The sequence below is a fragment of the Ctenopharyngodon idella genome, chromosome 24 (genome assembly GCF_019924925.1).
Source record: "Ctenopharyngodon idella isolate HZGC_01 chromosome 24, HZGC01, whole genome shotgun sequence".
Lineage (NCBI taxonomy): Eukaryota > Metazoa > Chordata > Actinopteri > Cypriniformes > Xenocyprididae > Ctenopharyngodon > Ctenopharyngodon idella.
This window is the reverse complement of record NC_067243.1, coordinates 23,253,328-23,273,253: the sequence shown is the minus strand read 5'-3', so window position 1 is coordinate 23,273,253 and position 19,926 is coordinate 23,253,328. Positions and strand designations below refer to the sequence as shown.

Sequence of the window (19,926 nt, the reverse complement as noted above, 5' to 3'; positions counted from 1 at the left end):
ATTTCAAGAGGTTGGCAAACCAACTGTGTTTAGTGCCTTACCATAAAGAGGGAAGACTTATGATGATGCCAGCCTTATATACACCGTCCTCAAGTGCAGTCCTGCTGCTAGTGGTCTGCTTCCTTCAGACATTCTTCTTTCAGGACTACGCTGCTTAACTTTCTCATATAGGTGAGGACAACGTCTACCTTTTCATGTTTTGATTCCATTTAGTCTCACCGAAAGATGATTTTTTGTAGCTTGATTTGTTTTTGAAGTTTTATTCACTTGGAATTTACCGAATTTAAGCTTTGGATTGTTTTTTTAGGATGACAAACGCATTTCTGTAAGCAGTTTATAGCAACGTGGAACTTTAAAATAACTCCAGATCCAGATAAAATATTTTTATTTTATTAAGTGATTATTTTAGCATTTATTTTGACATTAATTTATATAAAAATATGTCATTTTAGAGCATTGTGCACAAATTATTTAACCCTAAATTCACATGTATTAAAGATTTTATTTTCTTGCTATACTGAATTATATGCCAGTTCAATATCTTGCAATGCGTGTTGGATTGCCAAAATGAGCTTGACACAAAAAATACATTTTAATGACTGTATGAACATGAATACTCAGGTGGTGACATAATTGCATTTCACATTTATTGTTTATAGCATTAAAGGGATAGTTCACCAAAAAAATGACAATTCTGTCATCATTTACTCACCCTCAAGTTGTTCCAAACCTGTATTCATTTCTTTCTTGTGCTGAACACAATGCTGTGCTGATATTTTCAAGATATATTGTGGGTTGCTGGTCCCCATTGACTTTCATAGTATAGAGAAAAAATTCTATGGAAGTCTATGTGGTCCAGAGCCTTTTTAGTTATCAAACATTCTTCAAAATATCTTCTTTTATATTCAACATAAGAAAGAAACTCATACAGGATTAGAAAAACTTGACAGTGAATAAATGATGACAGAATTTTCATTTTTGGGTGAACTATCCCTTTAATGCTATAAACAATAATTAGCAAAAAACAAACAAACAACAACAAAAACCCTCCCTTAGATATCTCTGTCAAACCATCCTAAGCTTTGAAGAGATCTGTTATGTAAGACATCTGAATACAGCAAAACATGATCTGTGTGATTTATACAGCTGTCTGCATAGATTGTTCCAGAAGAAGGGAGACTGGGATACTGGATATCAGAGGGGGGGATATTCACACCCCTCCCTCTGGATTGCAAGACATTTCAAAGATTCAAATTAGAATGCAGAATATATAGCCAACTCTATATGACACAGTCTCTCTTAATGTGTATATCACTTAAGAACCTTTGAATTAATCATGATTAAATATTATATACCATACCATATTATGCATTGTTTAAAAAAAGTAAATATATAAGTTGTCTCATCTCTGTAAAAATGTCTTCTCATTTGTTTGCTCTGTTTTGCACTCTGTACAGGGGTGAAGAAAACAGTGGTCCAAAATGTCTGAGTAAGTATATGAATATCTCTGTTATTTATATTTAACATTAAAAGAAATGGGTATCTATTTTTGTTTTATTAAATTTTATTTCCTTCATCATCCCATCACAGTAAAAAGATGACATCGAGCCGCCGGCACCATCTCAAGGTAGAATAAATAATGCTTTTGATATTATATAATATATTATAAAATATTTATTAAAGACCACATGAAGTAATATTTAACTTTTGTGTCTTTTAATATATAATGTAATATAATATAATATAATATAATATAATATAATATAATATAATATATAAGCAATATCACATGAGTAGCCGTGCAATATTGCTCTATATCAGCACGGACAGTGGCCGTAGCATCACAGTCCTGCTGATATAGAGCCATATCGCACAGCTACGAGTACAATATTGTGTTTATACAACAGTTCGATGGCACAAGTGTGTAAATAAATAAGAAACAACAATGGAGTGTCTTTAAAAACCCTCTTTTGTGAGAAACTACTTCCTTCCGCCACTGATTCAAATCTCAACTTGACAGTTTAATAGTTGTGACCAAGCCTCCATTACTAATTCTACAACATCACTTTAGAACTAGTAACAAAAGAACGTTGAGTCGCTTCATTGAAACTCATTGTAATATGTAGAGTATTATGAGAGAGAGATCGACTAAGCGAGTGCATTACCTGCATCTAGCTGATATTCTTCAGGTCAATCTTATATTCATAATCACAAAATCAGTTTGAATGTCCGCTAAGGAAAGCAATGCTTTGCCTTTATCCTTTTAACATTTAAAAGAGGATTTCCCATGACAGTGCTAGTCAATGCAGTTGTCAGTTGCTTCTCGTAAGATGTTGTTTAAAGTACAAAAGTTCTTGTTTCCTTGTTTCAGTCCATTTCAATATAAAAGTCTTTGCGACTGACTCACTCATTCACTCATATAGACATTCTTTGCCGTCATCTAATGGAGTATTAATGTAACTTTCACTGAAGTTGAAACCACTAACGAACTCTTTCTCAATACCAAAAAAATACGGCATGTTATTTATATAAAATATTTATTGAACAATAATATTTAAATTAACAACAATAGCCATTATAATAGTATAAGAAGAAAAATAGGAAATAAACACAAGCAAACAATTTAGTCAAAAGTACAAAAGCAGTGCTCTAGTTAGTACAGGATTTATTTCAATGTAAATATAAAGTTATGAAACTTAATATAGCCCTTAAGCCAACTCTATTAGCTCTGGAACAGGTAATAGATTAATAAGACCAAAGATTGGCCATTTGATATACCCAAAACGAATTATACCTCATGATTAAACACTGTCTACATAAGAGCCAGCAGCAAATTCCCGAAGGACTGGCTGAGATGAAGCTGTTCTCTGTGGGTACATGAGCACTGAATGGCCGCTGACAGCCTGGAGCTCACATCTCCAAAAGCGTCTAAACAAATTTTCAAATAGGCACTAGGTTTACATATAAATCGCATATCTGAGGTCTAAACAACTACACTCTTGTCTAAAAAACTCTTAAAACTACATTCCGTTACAAAAAAACAGTAGCATCTATAAAAATATGGTGGGTTTGCTCGTCCGCCATGACACTCGCTGACAGCGGAGTGATTCAAACGGTGAAACGGTTCCTGTTGCGATACTGGTAGAATATCGCATGGCTGGAAAGACCTCTCAGCCAATCAGATTCAAGAACTAGAACGAACTGTTGTATAAAATGAATATAATATAATATAATATAATATAAACTATTAAAGACCTTTTTTTTTTGTGGCTTGTAATATATAAAATATGACATGATATAATATAATATAATACAACATAATTATTAAAGACTGCATGAAATAAACTGTACACAGTGGTACAAGCTTTTCAGTACACACAGCTATAGAAATATGACATGGTATTTACTAGGGACATGCCTGAAGCCTAAATCCGAATTCGGGAAAAGGCATGGTAAATGAGCAACGCATTCTACGGAGCCCCTAGGGACATGGTTAGGCTGTGGTATTCGGTCACATTATAGTACATCAGATTTCACTTATCACGTGAGGAGAGATGACTGACAAGACGATGCCGGAGGATTTGCTGCGCAGCACAACACATCCTGAGCCTCATCTTATCTTGTAAAATGTGCGGTCAGTACCGTCGCTCCTTATACACCGGGTACACCTGATTGGGAATTTGAAAATGAAAGTAGAAAGCGAGCGTGCATTTGTGAGAGAACGCAAAAGCATTGAAATATTTTTTTCCCTCTCATCTCATAGTTTTTTCCATCACCATGTCCCTTAAGGGGCTCCGTAGAATGCTTAGTTTCTTTTCCGAACATTGTATTCAGCTTCGGGCACATCCCTATTTATTACTAATGTTACTATTATTATCCTTACATGAAATATTAGGTAATATAAGGGCAAAAGAAGTCACTTTTATAGAGGTTATTTTATAGTGTTTAAGATGTTTTTCATTACAAATACTATAGTTTATTATTAGTAATATTATTGTTGTTGTTGTTGTTGTTGTTATTATAGGAACCTTGTTAAAGATATGATTTTATTTTTTATAATACTAAGTATTCCTGTGGTAGAAAATGTTGTGGCACCAAGGCTACTATGAAGGGGGCCCTTAGATTTGCTATACGTGTTCTTAATGCAAGCCTGGTCCCACCCATACTTCTTGTTTCAGTGTGAAAGAAAACACAGCACGGCATGTAGTTACATGGGGTCTTTACAAATAGTGTATTTTGACTGCTTTTATGTTTGTCAGTATGTGTGTTCTGATATAAGCACAACAGTGTAATGGTGTTGTATGAAATTCAGGGTCTAACTGATGTATTTAACTGATGTATCTAACAGAGTTTGGTGCTTAGCATTGCAAAGGGCATTATGGAGAAAGAAGCCGCTCAGATCATTAAAGATAAGGAGGCTTACTTGACAGAAAACTGCCCTCCTCTGTCCCTGCCTTCATCTACACAGGAACTGCAGGTCTGTTACCACATTCACCAAATGTTCAGAATGCTAAATGAATTAAAAGTCCTTGAAAGTACAGAAAATATGATTTTACATTCTCTCATTTGTTTACGTTTTCATGTGGAAGATGGATTTTTTTTAAAGTTTTTTTTTGTTAGATTATTTTAAGTACATTCTTTACAAAAGCAGTAATTCGATGATTATATTATTACCATACTCACGAACTCCAGGGTTATTATCATTACCTAAAACTAAAACCATTGAAAACTTTTATATATATATATATATATATATATATATATATATATATATATATATATATATAAAAACAACAACTGAAAACTAAAACTTAAATAAAAATGTATAAAAACTATATAGACATATTTAAAAAAAGAACACTAAGAAAAATGACAAAACACAGCAAATTTACTTAAACTTAAAACATAAAATATATATAAAAATACCCAGAAAATATAAAAATTAAAAAGTAATTCACAATATTAGTATTTACAATAATATTAATAATAAAAAAAAAATAATACTGATGCACTCATGGTATTTACATGGCATTTTGAAGCACTTCAAGAAAACCATAGTAAACATCTGGAAAACCAATGGAATATATTTAGATTTTGCTAAAATGTTTTGGATGTTACAATGGCATTTGAGATATTTTTTTCTTGACATTTATATTTGTGAACGAACACATATGCTCTTAATATGTTTATTAGTGTTTGACTTTTGTGGCTTATAATATAATATAATATAATATAATATAATATATAAAATAACACTGATGTACTCATGGTATTTAGATGGCACTCTAAAGTACTTCAAGAAAACCGTAGTAAACATCCAGAAAACCAAAGGAATTTATTTAGATTTTGCTAAAATAATCTCTTTTAGATGTTAGAATGGAATTCAAAATATTTTTTCTTGACATTTATGGTTGTGAACGAACAAATATGTTCTTAGTATGTAGGCCTATATTAGTGCTGTCTAGATGTTTCACTAATGTCACAGTGACGTATGTGCACCTAGGGATGATGAAAGTTATATTTCATACTCTTGAAGCATTACGTTATGAAAGATGGTTAGAAAAGAGAGCTTGACACTTTCAATGTCGCCATTTAGGAACTGTGCAAGAAACTTCACCAGCAAATCGACAAGGCTGATGAGGAGAGATATGACTTGAATGCTAAAGTGGAAAAGGCAAACAAAGAGGTAACTTATGACAATATATAAACTATAATACTCAACATACCTTATTATGATGATGATATATGTGATGTTATATTGCGTATATGTGACCCGTGCCGGCAAAATGAGTCGGAATGCGCAAAGGGCTAATTTCGAGGCAAAACAAGTGAAAAATGTCAATTTTGGTCGAAATTGGAATTATCACAAAAATGAGTTCATTTAGCCCTCGTCTAGCGATCTCAATGTTGCAAATAGCAATTAAACATCTAAAAGTATCTTTATTTGTACGTTTTCTGAGAGAAGTACCTTTCCTTTGACCATGAAAAATGTCGTTTTTCTCTGCTCGCTTCTGGACGACTGGCGCTTCTCTCAGCATATGTTTGGTATCGTTGTAAAGCACGGGATTCCAACTTTGTGAATATTCATTCTTGATGGCATGAGTCTGAACCAATGAAATGTGATTTTCAAACTCATAAAGATGTAAACAAAACGATCTTACTCGCGCTGACTGACAGATCCTAAGCGTGTGCACAAAGACGCCTCAGACAGCTCGCGATCCCGTATCTATACAGTATTTAAAAAAATCTGTCTTGGCAAGTATTCACTCAAACATTATCTGTTATTTGTCTTAAGTGAACGTTTGGTTAACTGTTGGGGAAAAACATCTGATATGTAACATATTAGAATTAGATCAGTGTGATACAGTAGGTCTTAATACAAGCTGTCTGTTTCATTAATGTTAATCAAACAATGGTGGAATCATGGAAAAAAAAGTTGAATATATATATATATTTTTCCAATAGATATGGGTTTTGACTTGGTTTGTGCCAAATTTGTTGGTATTACCAGGGATTTTAAGGTAGCCTATGGTTGCTAGGTGATTTTGTCTTCAGAAAACTTAAAATCGATTTTTCTCAAAATTCACTTTGCTGACTCTATCGACTTCAAACAGGTATAGCTCAGTCATTTTTTGTCGGATTCCAACAAATCACTCACCATTTTGAAGTTTTTTTTTTTAAATAAAGAATGTGAGAAAATAACAATAACTCATTTTTGAAAATTTGCTAATTGCAACTCATTTTGCCAGCATGGGTCACACACACACACACACACACACACACACACACACACACACACACACACACACACACACACACATATATATATTAGGTTCTCTGAGGTCCGTTTTGACTGATATGTGTATAGATTGAGGATCTGAAGATCAAGGTGGTCGACCTGATAGGCAAGTTCAAGAAACCCGCGCTGAGGAAAGTGCGCATGTCTGCCGATCAGATGCTTCAGGCTCTGCTGGGCTCCAAGCACAAGGTGTCTCTGGATCTGAGAGCCAACCTGAAACAAGTCAAGAAGGAGGTCAAAGAGGAGGTAAGTGAAATATGATCATGTGACTATTTCTTTGTGCTTATAATACAGAGCAGATATGAATAGTTATGGATCTAAATCATAATAACCTAAGCCACGAGAGGCCGTGCATTACAAAGATTTTACCACTGGTAAAACTCTGGCCTCAAGTCGCTTATTGCGTGTTGCATGTAGGTGAACATGTAAACTATAATATAAATACTTTAATCACTTAGTATCACTTATCACATAATTATAATAAAATAATATTTATCATTGGAGGCTGTTATCAACCCTAAACCATGGTAAAAAATTACACTAATATGTAACCTCTCATGGTTTACTCCTTTGATAAACATGTTTACTGATATTGATAATTCGTAAGTGGTTAATAATGTGTTTTTGTTTGTCTCCCTTTGGTTTATGTCAAGTCACATTCATTTATACAAGTGACATTTTATTTCTACAATACAGATTGTTTCAAAGCAGCATTAACAAATAAAAAAATAACAGTGTCAAAGGTGCAATGTGTACATTTTAAGAGGATCTACTGACAGAAATGCAATATAATATACATAACCATGTTTTCAGTGGTGTATAAAGATGTTACATAATGAAATGTTTTTATTACCTTAGAATGAGCCATTTCTATCTACATACACCACGGGTCCCCTTACATGTTAAGTCACCATTTTGCAGTTGCTCTACGATGTGTTAAATCAGGGGATTCATGATTTTTCTAACCGTTATTCTAGTTTTTAATTTTTTTTTTATTAATTTTTGAGAACTTTTGGCTGGAAAAGTTTTTTTTTTAGAATGGGTTTTGATTTCAGGCTGGATGACAAATAAAGTAACTATTTCAAAGGGGTATGATTTTCTATAGGCACTATAAAAATACACGCGACATTTCGTTTCATTTATATACCATTCCTTCACACTCAATTCCTCTCTCATGATCCAGGTTTCAGATGTCGGTGACTGGCGTAAGAACGTTGAGGACAAGGCCGGTATGGGAGGCAGGAAGAAGATGTTTGAGGGCGAGGCCTAAATTCCTGGACATTTCATTGTTTAATTATTGTAGGAATTTGTCAGTGCTACGCAAACATTTATCTTTTTGCAATAGGTTTATGTCTTTAGCTTTCAGTGCCTCAAATGAGCATTTGTTTCACGCAGTATGTACGTCCTGAAAGAGAACTGTGTATCATCACAAAGCCACGACCATTAAATGAATGCTTCTGAGGAAAAATCCTTAGTTTTATGTTTGTTTTATTATGCATGTTTTGGTTCAATCACTCTCTTCCACTCTTGTTTTGACTGTAATTAATAAATACTGTGGTGCTGCTATTACAGCAGTCATTTCTTCTTTCTTTATCAACTTCATTGCTCTATATCTATTAATTTAATTTAATTTAATTTAATTAATTTAATTTTGGTGGTACACAACGTCCAGAAGAAATATGGATGGCATTTCCAATCATATTTATGGAGATTACCTCTTTTGCTGTATGGTGAGTTTTGTTGCTGAAATATCTCTCATTATTTTGCATTATTTTGTATATCAGATATGTATATTGGTGTGTTAAGCATTGCTTCCGTTTACAGCACATACATATGCGTCTTGAAGGGAGGGAAATTTACGAGTCTTGCAGAGGATGGGCTCGGGATATTTCAGGAGCTCAGCGGCCTATTGGTCTGAGCTGGAACCCACTTCCATAAACAGGACTCCCAAGATCTGCTGAGCCATCAGAGTACAACGTATATATCCTATTTAATTTTTCTCTCTCTGAGGCTCACCAGTCTTTCCAGTTCTTCTTCCAAGTGTGTCCAGCCCTCTTCTTCTCTCATAGGTGAGCGTCATTCCAGAACTCTCTCTAGATCTGTACGTAAAGGACAAAGGCACGTCTTTGAATGCAAACATCGATTTAGATACTTGAACAACGACGAATCTTTCTGGTTGGTTAAAGACATAATGTGCTCTAACTGCTTGATTTTTGCATCCAATAGATGTCCACACACATACTGTCTATGAATATTCATTAACAGATAGAATATATTGATACGTGTGCTTTTAAATGTAGTTGTAGTTGTAAAAGTTGTATATTTTTATAGAGAATTTATACACTGTAAAAAAAAAAAAATATATTTTCATGATTTGTTATCACATTTTTCCTTTTGTCAAATCAACTTAGATAATTAATGTGGTTCAGATAACATAACATTTTGAGTTTCTGTTGATTAAACCAATAGCCTTCATTGCATTAACTACATTTTTTAATTTCAATGAACTCAAAATTTTAAAGCAACCAGGTAACTTACTTTTTTAAGTTAAACAATTATTTTTTACAGTGTATGAATTTTAAATGTATATATTGAAAGGAAATAATATTTAACTACAATACAATTTCTTGAAAAGTTAAATATTCTATTTTAATATGCTCTAATTGATATGCCAGTCTATTCTGTTTAAATCTGCTGTTTAAGAAGTGCTTAAATGTATCTTCTACAGTATAGTATAATTTTTAATTGCATTTGTCTTATAGCCTCTGAATCTCTGGTATCATGTTTTATGACCTTTGGACTAAAGTCAAGTGTCAAATGAACTGTTGAGCATCTCAAACTGTTGGGCTAAACTTATAGACGCAGGTGTCCCTGATTGAATTTCATTTCTTACCACACTTTACCAGTTTAAAACCATGTAGAAGTGCATGTCCTGGATTATCTGATTATCCGACCAATATATCTAATGACCAATTTATTAATCTCAACATTTACTAATACATTATTAAAATCAAGAGTTGTATTTGTTAACATTAGGTAATGCACTGTAAACTAACATGAATAAACTATGAACAGCTGGATTTTTATTAACTAACGTTAACAAATACAGTAACAAATGTATTGCTCATGGTTAGTTCATGTTACTTAATATATTAACTAATGTTAACTAATGAACCTTATTGTAAAGTGTTAGCTGATTAACTCAACTGCCTATATCTAATGACTAATTTCTATCCAATCCAGGGTGAAAACACACTAAACCACCAAGATGTCAGAGTAAGTATTCTGATTGCAGTGGTTTAGAATAATATCTTACATACTGTAAAACTCTATAGACTACATATGTTTCATTTTAGATTAAGTTATGTTTGTTTTGAATAGAATAATTTATAATAGAATCCCTTGGCACTCATGGTGAACTTGTTTTCATAAACAGAAAAAAGATGACCTCCAGCCGTAGGCATCATCTGAAGGTTAGACAATTTTACTGTCATGTCATTAAACACATGTTATGACTTCATGTTTTTGAAATGTTTTGAAAAGTGTATTGTTGATTGCTCTTCTGCTAACCCCTCAGAGCCTGGTGCTCTCCATTGCCTTCAATCTGCTGGAAGCTGAAACCAAGCAAGCTGCGGCTGATAAGGAGGCTTACATGAGCGAACACTGCCCTCCTCTGGATATGCCTGGATCTCAGCAAGACCTGCAGGTGACTACATTATTGTTATTATTTTTACCTGTCATAATAAATGTTGTTATACAATATTTAATCAATAATTATTTTGATTATCATGTCAATACAACATCAGTTTTTACTTTGTAGTAGTATTTGTGTAATCACAAATAATACACTTTGCAATTATATGTGTGTGCGTACGTTTCAGATGTATTGCTCACGTGTCAGATAGAACCTTATAATTCCAAGGGGACAAATTGTTTATAAAAGTTGGTAGCACTTTATTTTGATGGTCCACTAGACATTCTACTAAATATAAGTAACTTTGCAACTACATGTCAATAACTCAACTAACTCTCATTAGACTATTAGTCTGCTTAATATCTGCTGACACTTTATTTTGATGCTCCGCCTACAGACATTCTACTGACTAGAAATAACTTTGCAAGTACGTTAACTTATTCTACTAACCCGAACCCTAGTTACCCGAACCCTATGTTAATACTATTAATACTCTAATGAACAGTAACAGATGTATTGCTCACGATTAGTTCATGTTGGTTAATACATTAACTAATGTTAACCAATGAACCTTATTGTAAATTGTTACTATATATATATATATATATAGATAGATAGATTGATTTTTTTTTAAGTCTAACAGTATTAACCATTTGTTAAAGTTGAAATTCATGTACATGTTAGTTCACAGTGCATTAACATACAACACTTTAAAAAATGCTGGGTTAAAAACAACCCAAGTTGGGTTGAAAACGAACAAACCCAGCGAATGGGTTGTTTTAACCCAGCAGTTGGGTTAAATGTTTGCCCAACCTGCTGGGTAGTTTTATTTAACTCTACTATTGTTTAAAAATTACTATAATGCTTTCTTACAATTAACCCAAAATATGTTGGAAATTAACATTTATTAATATGTTTAATAAATGAACATTTATTAATAGGTTTAATTAATAATAATTAAACAAACATTTATTAAATTGCTTATTAATAAATGTTCACCCTTTGATTATTACTGTTGCCACTAGCAATTATGTGTCTGATTTTTAATTTCCAGCCTTTTTTGGGTTCATTTTAAGCCAGCCATATAGTAATTTTTAAACAATATTTGGGTTAAATAAAACTGACCAGCTCGTTGGGCAAACATTTAACCCAACCGCTGGGTTAAAACAACCCAGTCACTGGGTTTGTCCATTTTTAACCCAACTTGGGTTGTTTTTAACCCAGCATTTTTAGAGTAACCTTTTGACATTAAAATGTATTAGTAAATGTTGGTATTAGTCTACTAACTAGACTAAGAAATGTGGTTTTGTTTATTAAAAAAAGTATTGTTTATTGTTAGTTAATGTTATATATAAGTTAACATGAGCTAAAAAAAAAACAATATTTTTTTAATAAGCAAAACAGCATTTCTTAGTCATGTTGTATATTTAATGTATATAATGTATAATATACAATTATATATAATTAAATCATATATATAATTAAGTGACCACATAATCATATACATGTATTAAATGTAATTACATAATTTTATATTAATTTAATTTGCCACCTTGGAATTATTAGGTTCTTTCTGCATTCTGAGCAGTTTTGAGATATTGAGCTTCAAAGCTTTCGCATTCCATTCGACTTTGTAGACAGACTCTTTTTGTTTTCTAAAGAAAATGTACACAACATAAAAACAAAAACAAAACAAAAAAAACAACATCACATAATGTAAATAAGTCACAGAATAAGAATATGTGAATAACTCAATTTTGACAAAATGTAAGATAGAACCTTATAATTCCAAGGGGATGAATTGTTTATAAAAGTTGGTAGCACTTTATTTTGATGGCCCACTTTAGACATTCTACTAAATATAAGTAACTGCATGTCAATTAACTCTCATTAGACTATTAGTCTGCTTAATATCTGCTGACACTTTATTTTGATGCTCCGCCAACAGACATTCTACTGACTATAAATATCTTTGCAAGTACATCAGCTCATTCTACTAACCCGAACCCTAACCTAACATACTATTAATACTCTAATGGGAGTTAGCTGACATGTAGTTGCAAAGTAACTTATAGTTAGTAGTATGTCTAAAGTGGACCATCGACCTAAAAGTTATATAAAGTTACATTGCATTCAATGTACATGTTTTTCAATTGCTTTACTTGTGAACTGAACCTATGAGCTACAGGAAGGTTATAGAAGGCATACATATAGTATTTTTTGATAATCAATATCATGTATAATCTTGTTTTGCCCTTTCAGGAACTGTGCAAGAAGCTGCACCAACAGATCGACAAGGTTGATGAGGAGAGATACGACTTGGAGGCAAAGGTTGCCAAGACAAACAAGGAGGTAAAGACCACAACACCTCAGTGTCATCATTTGTTCAGTGATTCATCCGTTTATGTGTTTCTCCGATCATTAATTATATTATATAATAATACAGATTGAGGATCTGAAGATCAAGGTGGTCGACCTGATAGGCAAGTTCAAGAAACCCGCATTGAAGAAAGTGCGCATGTCTGCTGACGCTATGCTTCAGGCTCTGCTGGGCTCCAAGCACAAGGTCTCCATGGATCTGAGAGCCAACCTGAAACAAGTCAAGAAGGAGGTCAAAGAGGAGGTGAGTTTCTTGACTCTGTTTGGCCATGTTTCTTATTTTGTGGGAAAATCTCCAAGTGTAATGTATTTGGGCTTTATGTCAGCACACTGTATTCATGTCTGGTGTTTTTGTGTTCCACAGTCTGTAGAACAAGTTGGCGACTGGCGTAAGAACATCGAGGATAAGGCTGGTATGGACGGCAGGAAGAAGATGTTTGAGTCCGAGGCTTAAGATGTATCGTGTTTGTTCTCCCTTATGTCTTACATTTTCTCTGCCAAACATCTTTCTATCCTGTGAACCTCCCGTTCCAATAAAAGTATTTTTCCTGGACTATTTTGCACATTGTACATTGTCCCAGTGTTGAATGGCATGGCATTAAAGATTAGTGTATTCAAAAGTTTGGGGTCGGTTATATTTGTTAATGTTTTTGAAAGACACCAAGGCTGCATTTTTTTAAACCAAAAAACAAGTATACTGTATTATTGTGAACTTTTGTTAACATTTAAAATGTGTTTTCTATTTACATATATTTAAAAAGGTAATTTATTCCTGTGATCAAAGCTAAATTTTCAGCATCATTTCTCCAGTCTTCAGTGTCACATGATCCTTCAAAAATCATTGAAGGTGATGATCTGCTGCTCAAGAAACATTTCTGATTATTATCAATGTTGAAAACAGTTGTGCTGCTTAATATTTTGTTGGTAAACCATAAAATAAATTATTCAGGTTTCTTTGATAAATAGAACAGCATTTATTTTAAATATATAAATAAATATATTATTATATAATATATTATATTAAATATATATATAAATATTTTTACTGTCACTTTTGATTATTTTAACACATCTTTGCTGAACAAACGTATTAATTATTATCATTATTTTTATTTTATTTTTTGAAAAAGACAACTTTTGAATGGTATTGTAGGCTTCATGTGAACTTTAATACAAATGCCTACATAAAATAGATTTAATATTGTATTTTTGTCTGCAATATGTGTTTATTTGATGAAATATCATGAAAGGCATAAAGGAAGATTTAAATTCACTTTCATGTATTGAAAAATGACGGTGCATTTTCATATAAAATGCTACTAAATAATTACAGTACCATTTTATTTCCATGGTAATACCATACTATCATGCCCATATTACGTGTTACATTTGGCATTTTTTCTCAGCTTTTGTAAACATTAGTGAAAACACTTTAACCACTTATGTATAATATTGATAGCAGAAACCGCTGGTTATTAATATGCAGTTATGCTTCTTGTTAAAATATGATGGTATTAGATGGTAATACCATGGAATTTAGATGCTTCTAACTTGGAATGAAAATGAATTACCGTGGTACGGTTGGTAATAGCTGTGTCCAATAACATTCTATTTTTATGTATTTATTTTTAATCATTTTAAGTCATCTTGAGGCCTCCTTGGAAGTTTATTGAGACCCCCTGGTATATAATATAACATAACATATAATATAATATAATATAATATAATATAATATAATATAATATAATAATACCCTGTTTAAAAGTATGCTTTGTTTTAGTATCATTAGTCAGTATAATTATTGCGAATGCCATTTTTCTGGGTTCCTTTGTAAAACCTGAGACTTTTTAAGGATAACTTACGGCAAACATTTAGATTTAAAAAAAAAAAAACTATCCATCTCAATCCTTCCAGCTGTTCTTACTTAGAAATACTGGGCCTTACCATTTCATTTTTCACAAAGACAACGGAGGAACCCCCAGCAGTCTCACTGCGAGACCCTGAGCCATTTCAGGCTTGCACTTTCACACCCAGCCCACCCAACATCTCCTGTTTCTGGATCCAGGGGACTCATCGCCTCCATGTAAGGTCAGGGCGGTCTGTATTTAATGGCTCGGTCCATGTTCAGGGTCCCTCTTAAGTTTCTCCAAGGAGCTCAAGTGTTCAACTGCAAGGAGTCGACTTGCTAAGTATATCTCCTGACCCTGCTGCACTAAATGCAAGAAGATGCCAAACTATGTTGAGGGCACATTATTTCCACGGGCACTTAGAGAGACACCCTGAAACCTAAAACAAGGGTTATAACATTTGGAAAACTGCAACTGTGAGATATGGTGTCCTTTGGGACCATTTAGGAGACTGAATTTCAGTTTAAAAACAACCGTTTATGTATATTATTAGTAGGCCTATTGTCATCATTATTTCTTTTTTTTACCCCTCTGAATACTGCATTAGAAGCAAATGCAAATGGTACGAAGGGTAAGAGTTTTTATTAGCTAATGAGGTCCTGCTTCCAGCCACTCCTGTGACACATTATTATGTCAGTAATGTCATGACCCATCTGTGCTCTCTGGCCCTTCTCAGTCACATGAACTTATGAGAAACAGCTGCCTTTAACTGGCACATAAAGGCAACATGCTCAATTCAGGGTTTAACACAGGACTATCACAGCTTCTGCACTTAAGTTTTAAAGTAAGGCAGTTCACACCATAGACAATAACTATCAGGGTAAAGTTTAATGATCATTCTATGAGAATAGCGAAGTCCACACCGCAGCTATAATGATAACGACAGAGGCATGGAAGCCTAATTCTGCCACATGAGAAAAAAAAAAAAAGCTTTTTTAAATTAGAATTATGATATGAGAAGAAACATCGAAATTATGAGGTTGCAATTGTGACATACTAAGTCATAATTATGACATTTTTCAACACTATCTCACGACCAATTCGTACGTATTTTACGAGGTGGCTAATTCCTATGAATTTGTACGACCTCACTCGTACAAATTGGTACGATTTGTCTAAACCCCAGTGACGGGTAGGTTTATGGGCGGGGTTAGGGGTAGGTCATTTGTATGAATTCATATGAATTTGTCAACTCGTAAAATACGTACGATTTAGCAAAAAACATATGAATTTGTATGAGTAAGGTCGTATTAATTTGTACGAATTAGCCACCTCGTAAAATACGTACAAATTGCAGTGAGATCTGGTTGCATTTTTTGTCATAATTATGACTTCTCATAATTTCAACTTTTTATTTCATAATTATTACTTAGTATGTCAGAATTTAGACTTTTTAATCTATTATGATTCAGTGTCATAATTTTTAAGTCAGAATTATGAAATAAAAAGTCACAATTATATTATGACAAAAGTTCGAATTATGACTTAGTATGTCACAATTGCGACTTTGTCATAATTATGACTTTTATCTCATAATTTCAACTTTTTGTTATACTTATTGCTTCTCATAATTTTAACTTTTTGTCATTATTATGATTTTATCTCATAATTCTGACTTTGTAACTCATTTTGACTTTTTATTACAATTACAACTATACAGCTCAGAATTTTGACTTTTTATATCTCAATTATGAGTTAATATTTCATAAGTTTGTGCTCATAATTATTACTTAGAATGCCCAAATGCCATTTTTAATCTATTAATTATGAATCAGTGTCATCATTTTGACTAGGTCAGAATTATGAAATAAAAGGTCAATCATAAGATGTCATAATTATGACAAAAGGTTGAAATTATTATATAAGAAGTCATAATTATGACAAAAATTGGAATAATTATGACTTAGTGTGTCACAATTGTGATTTCTTTTTCATAATTATTACTTTTCTACTTTTTCTTTATGATTTTATTTCATAATTGTATTTATTGTAATTTATTAAAATTATGACTTTACTTTAAAAATTTTGACTTTTTATATCTCAATTGTGTTAGTATTTCATAATTTTGACTTTTTATGTCTTAATTCTGATTTTTAATGTTGTAATTATGGTTTACAAAAGCATGATCTTTTTTTTCTTATTTGGTAAAAATTGGCGTCCAGAGGACCAATGTTGTTGAAATCACTTTCAGATTTGTCGTCGTTGTTGTTGTTGATCGACAATAAAAACATCGACAGCCAATCAGAATCCACCCGACTTTAAGAGCTTGAGTATTTAAAGTGACGGACAACATAACACGTACTTATAATAAACAGAATGTTATTGTTCTTTTACCAATGTCCTTTGGTGTGAATGTTAATATTGTTATCATTCTTGGTGTGAAAAAGCCTTTACAAAGACTAACTGTTGTTGGTTTATACACTTGATCTATGTTATCAATTCACCTGTTGGACAATAAAAAAAAATAAAAAAAAATGGTAGATAAAATCTTTTAACGGATTCACATTGACCAGAGTCATATCCAGAGACCAGAATATCCCCTAGAACATCCTAGCAATGTGCTAAAATCCACTAAAAGTGTCTTGCAACACCTAGAAATGCCAGAACACCCAAGAGAGAACAAATTTTTTGAATGAAGACAGAATTGCAAATGTGCAGTAGTGTAGTTTCAATGACCGCTTCCACTGGACTGCTGCCTGTCTAACTCACTCTGCTGGTCAACTCTACCACCATCTGGTCATTCACAACACAGACATCAGATCAGGAAATTTTCAGTACAGCATGTCATAAGAGTACAGAACCATCTAAACACACCTGCACTGTCTGTTCTGTCAATGGCAACATTTGTCATGATTACTTGTCATTCATTGCTTCGTATATAAAACCAGAAACTGGAACATACAACCTAATTATTACAGATGGAGCTTCCCAAATCCAAAATATTATTCTGCAGTCTTGAGTGTGCCATCATGCAGGCCATGGGAATGTCACCTTGTGTCTTGCTTGTGGATATTGCACTTGCTGGGAATCAAAAAATGGATCTTCTGTTCCCATGGAAAGTGGGATTGTGATTACATCAGCGCAACAGGAATGTGCATGGGTCTCATCTGGTGTTTGTGTATTTGGCCATTAGAGGGCAGATTAAGTCATGTCATATATTTGTGTGTTTTCACTACCACATATAAGAGTCAGTTCAAAGATTACAAATGACATATTTTTAACCTTAGTAAAATAAAGCAGAGGCGGCAATAGTAACTACATTTTTCCATTCCTAATGTGTGTGATGACATACTATTTTCTTGTGAAAAGGGAGTGCGATTACATCATTTTATAAGATGTTTTTGAAGCATTTTGAGCAAAAATCTATTTTATTTTTAGGTTGTTGGATAAAAGTTAACATGAATGAGATGCTCATACTTTCTCTGGTGGCTAACAAGTAACAATATTGGTAGTAACAAAACTTTTATGATGGCTGTAAGGTAACACGTTATGAAATATGAATTCAATTAAAATGAATTAATTATTAATAATTACAATTAATTATAAGCATCTATATGTTTTTGACATTTTTGAGATCTGAATTTATAAACAGCTTCAAAATAAATTTTATTCCTGGATAAGGAAACAAACACGTTTTTTCCTCAGACTATAAATATATTTTAGAGTTTAAACTGGGGCATCAAAGAATGCTAAACATTTGAGGGCATTCAGAGAGGGTCTGAGAAAATAATAATGGGACTGAGATGTTATGGGACATTTTTTTTTTTCTTTACCTAAATTATTTTTATTATTTTATTTCAGTCATCTGGTGGGAATTCAAGTAATTATTCAACATTTCCTTGCCTAAAGCTGTTGGGTTAAGTTAGCTATTTCCAACTAAACAAGCAAACAGGTGAAAAATAGATTCATGTTTGAGGTATAAATATGTGTAAATTATGTTTTAGAACCAAACTTAATTAAAGGGTTATTTCACACAAAAATGAAATTTCTGTCATTAATTATATTTTTGATAAAATCTAATGGCTCAGTGAGGCCTGCATCGCCAGCAATAACACTCCCTTTTTCAATGTCCATAAAGCAAATAAAAACATATTTAAAACAGTTCATATGACTACAGTGGTTTAACTTCAATATTATAAAGCGACGAAAATAACAAAATAGCGACTTTATTCCACAATATCTAGTGATAGGCACTTTCAAAACACTGCTTCATGAAGCTTTACGAATCATTTGTTTCGAATCAATGGTTCAGAGCGCCAAAATCCCATGATTTCAGTAAACGAGGCTTCGTTACATCATAAGTGTTTTGAAACTTCAATAGTTCATGTGACTCTGGCACTTTGATACACACTCTGAACCACTGATTCGAAACAAAAGATTCGTAAAGCTTCGAAGCTTCATGAAGCAGTGTTTTGAAATCACCCATCACTAGATATTGTTGAATAAAGTCGCTATTTTGTTATTTTTGCCACACAAAAAGTATTCTAGTCACTTTATAATATTAAGGTTGAACCACTGTAGTCATATTAACTGTTTTAAATATGTTTTTAGTAGCTTTCTGGGCATTGAAAAAAGGAGTGTTATTGCTGGTGATGCAGGCCTTACTGAGCCATCGGATTTTATCAAAAATATCTTAATTTGTGTTCCAAAGATGAACGAAGGTCTTACGGGTGTGGAACGACATGAGGGTTAGTAATTAATGACAGAATTTTCATTTTTGGGTGAACTAACCCTTTAAGATCACCTATGCTTGCCACCTTGCTACATAAAGAACTAAACCATGTATGTTTCTCATCAAACCTCAAGAATCTGACAATGAAAATACCCAGAATCCTGACCTTACATGCTCTCTTCTTGTCTTAGAACTGACTCCATCAAGCCAAATATGGTTGTTTTTATTGTTTCACCAAAACTCTGGCTTTTTCAATTGCCAAGTTTCTTACACAGTTTTGGCTCGATCAGCAAGCTAATTGTTGTAAACATCCACTGACGTCAACCCCATTTGTCCACTTGTAAGAAGTGAACCATATGGCATGTGATTACCCTATTAGAAAAACCTATTAGGTATCACCTCTGAGCTGTTATCTCAGTCTATTGGAATGTGCTGCACGCTGTTCCTATTCTCAAAACACAGCAGGGTTAACAAC

The 19,926-nt window shown here is 32.9% G+C and overlaps 2 protein-coding genes across 2 annotated transcripts; both read left to right on the top strand.

Annotated features, from left to right (window-relative positions):
- Nucleotides 1-73: 73 nt before the first annotated feature.
- Nucleotides 74-8,269, top strand: LOC127507627 (troponin I, fast skeletal muscle-like). Its single transcript, XM_051884892.1, has 7 exons — nucleotides 74-171; nucleotides 1,458-1,489; nucleotides 1,591-1,627; nucleotides 4,349-4,477; nucleotides 5,597-5,686; nucleotides 6,869-7,045; nucleotides 7,983-8,269. The coding sequence occupies exons 2-7, from the start codon at nucleotides 1,482-1,484 to the stop codon at nucleotides 8,067-8,069; spliced, it is 528 nt and encodes a 175-aa protein (XP_051740852.1). The 5' UTR covers nucleotides 74-171; nucleotides 1,458-1,481; the 3' UTR covers nucleotides 8,070-8,269.
- Nucleotides 8,270-8,418: 149 nt separating this feature from the next.
- Nucleotides 8,419-13,459, top strand: tnni2a.4 (troponin I type 2a (skeletal, fast), tandem duplicate 4). Its single transcript, XM_051884893.1, has 7 exons — nucleotides 8,419-8,868; nucleotides 10,043-10,075; nucleotides 10,236-10,272; nucleotides 10,377-10,505; nucleotides 12,756-12,845; nucleotides 12,940-13,116; nucleotides 13,237-13,459. Exons 2-7 carry the CDS (start codon nucleotides 10,068-10,070, stop codon nucleotides 13,324-13,326), a joined length of 531 nt encoding a protein of 176 aa, XP_051740853.1. The 5' UTR covers nucleotides 8,419-8,868; nucleotides 10,043-10,067; the 3' UTR covers nucleotides 13,327-13,459.
- Nucleotides 13,460-19,926: the final 6,467 nt, after the last annotated feature.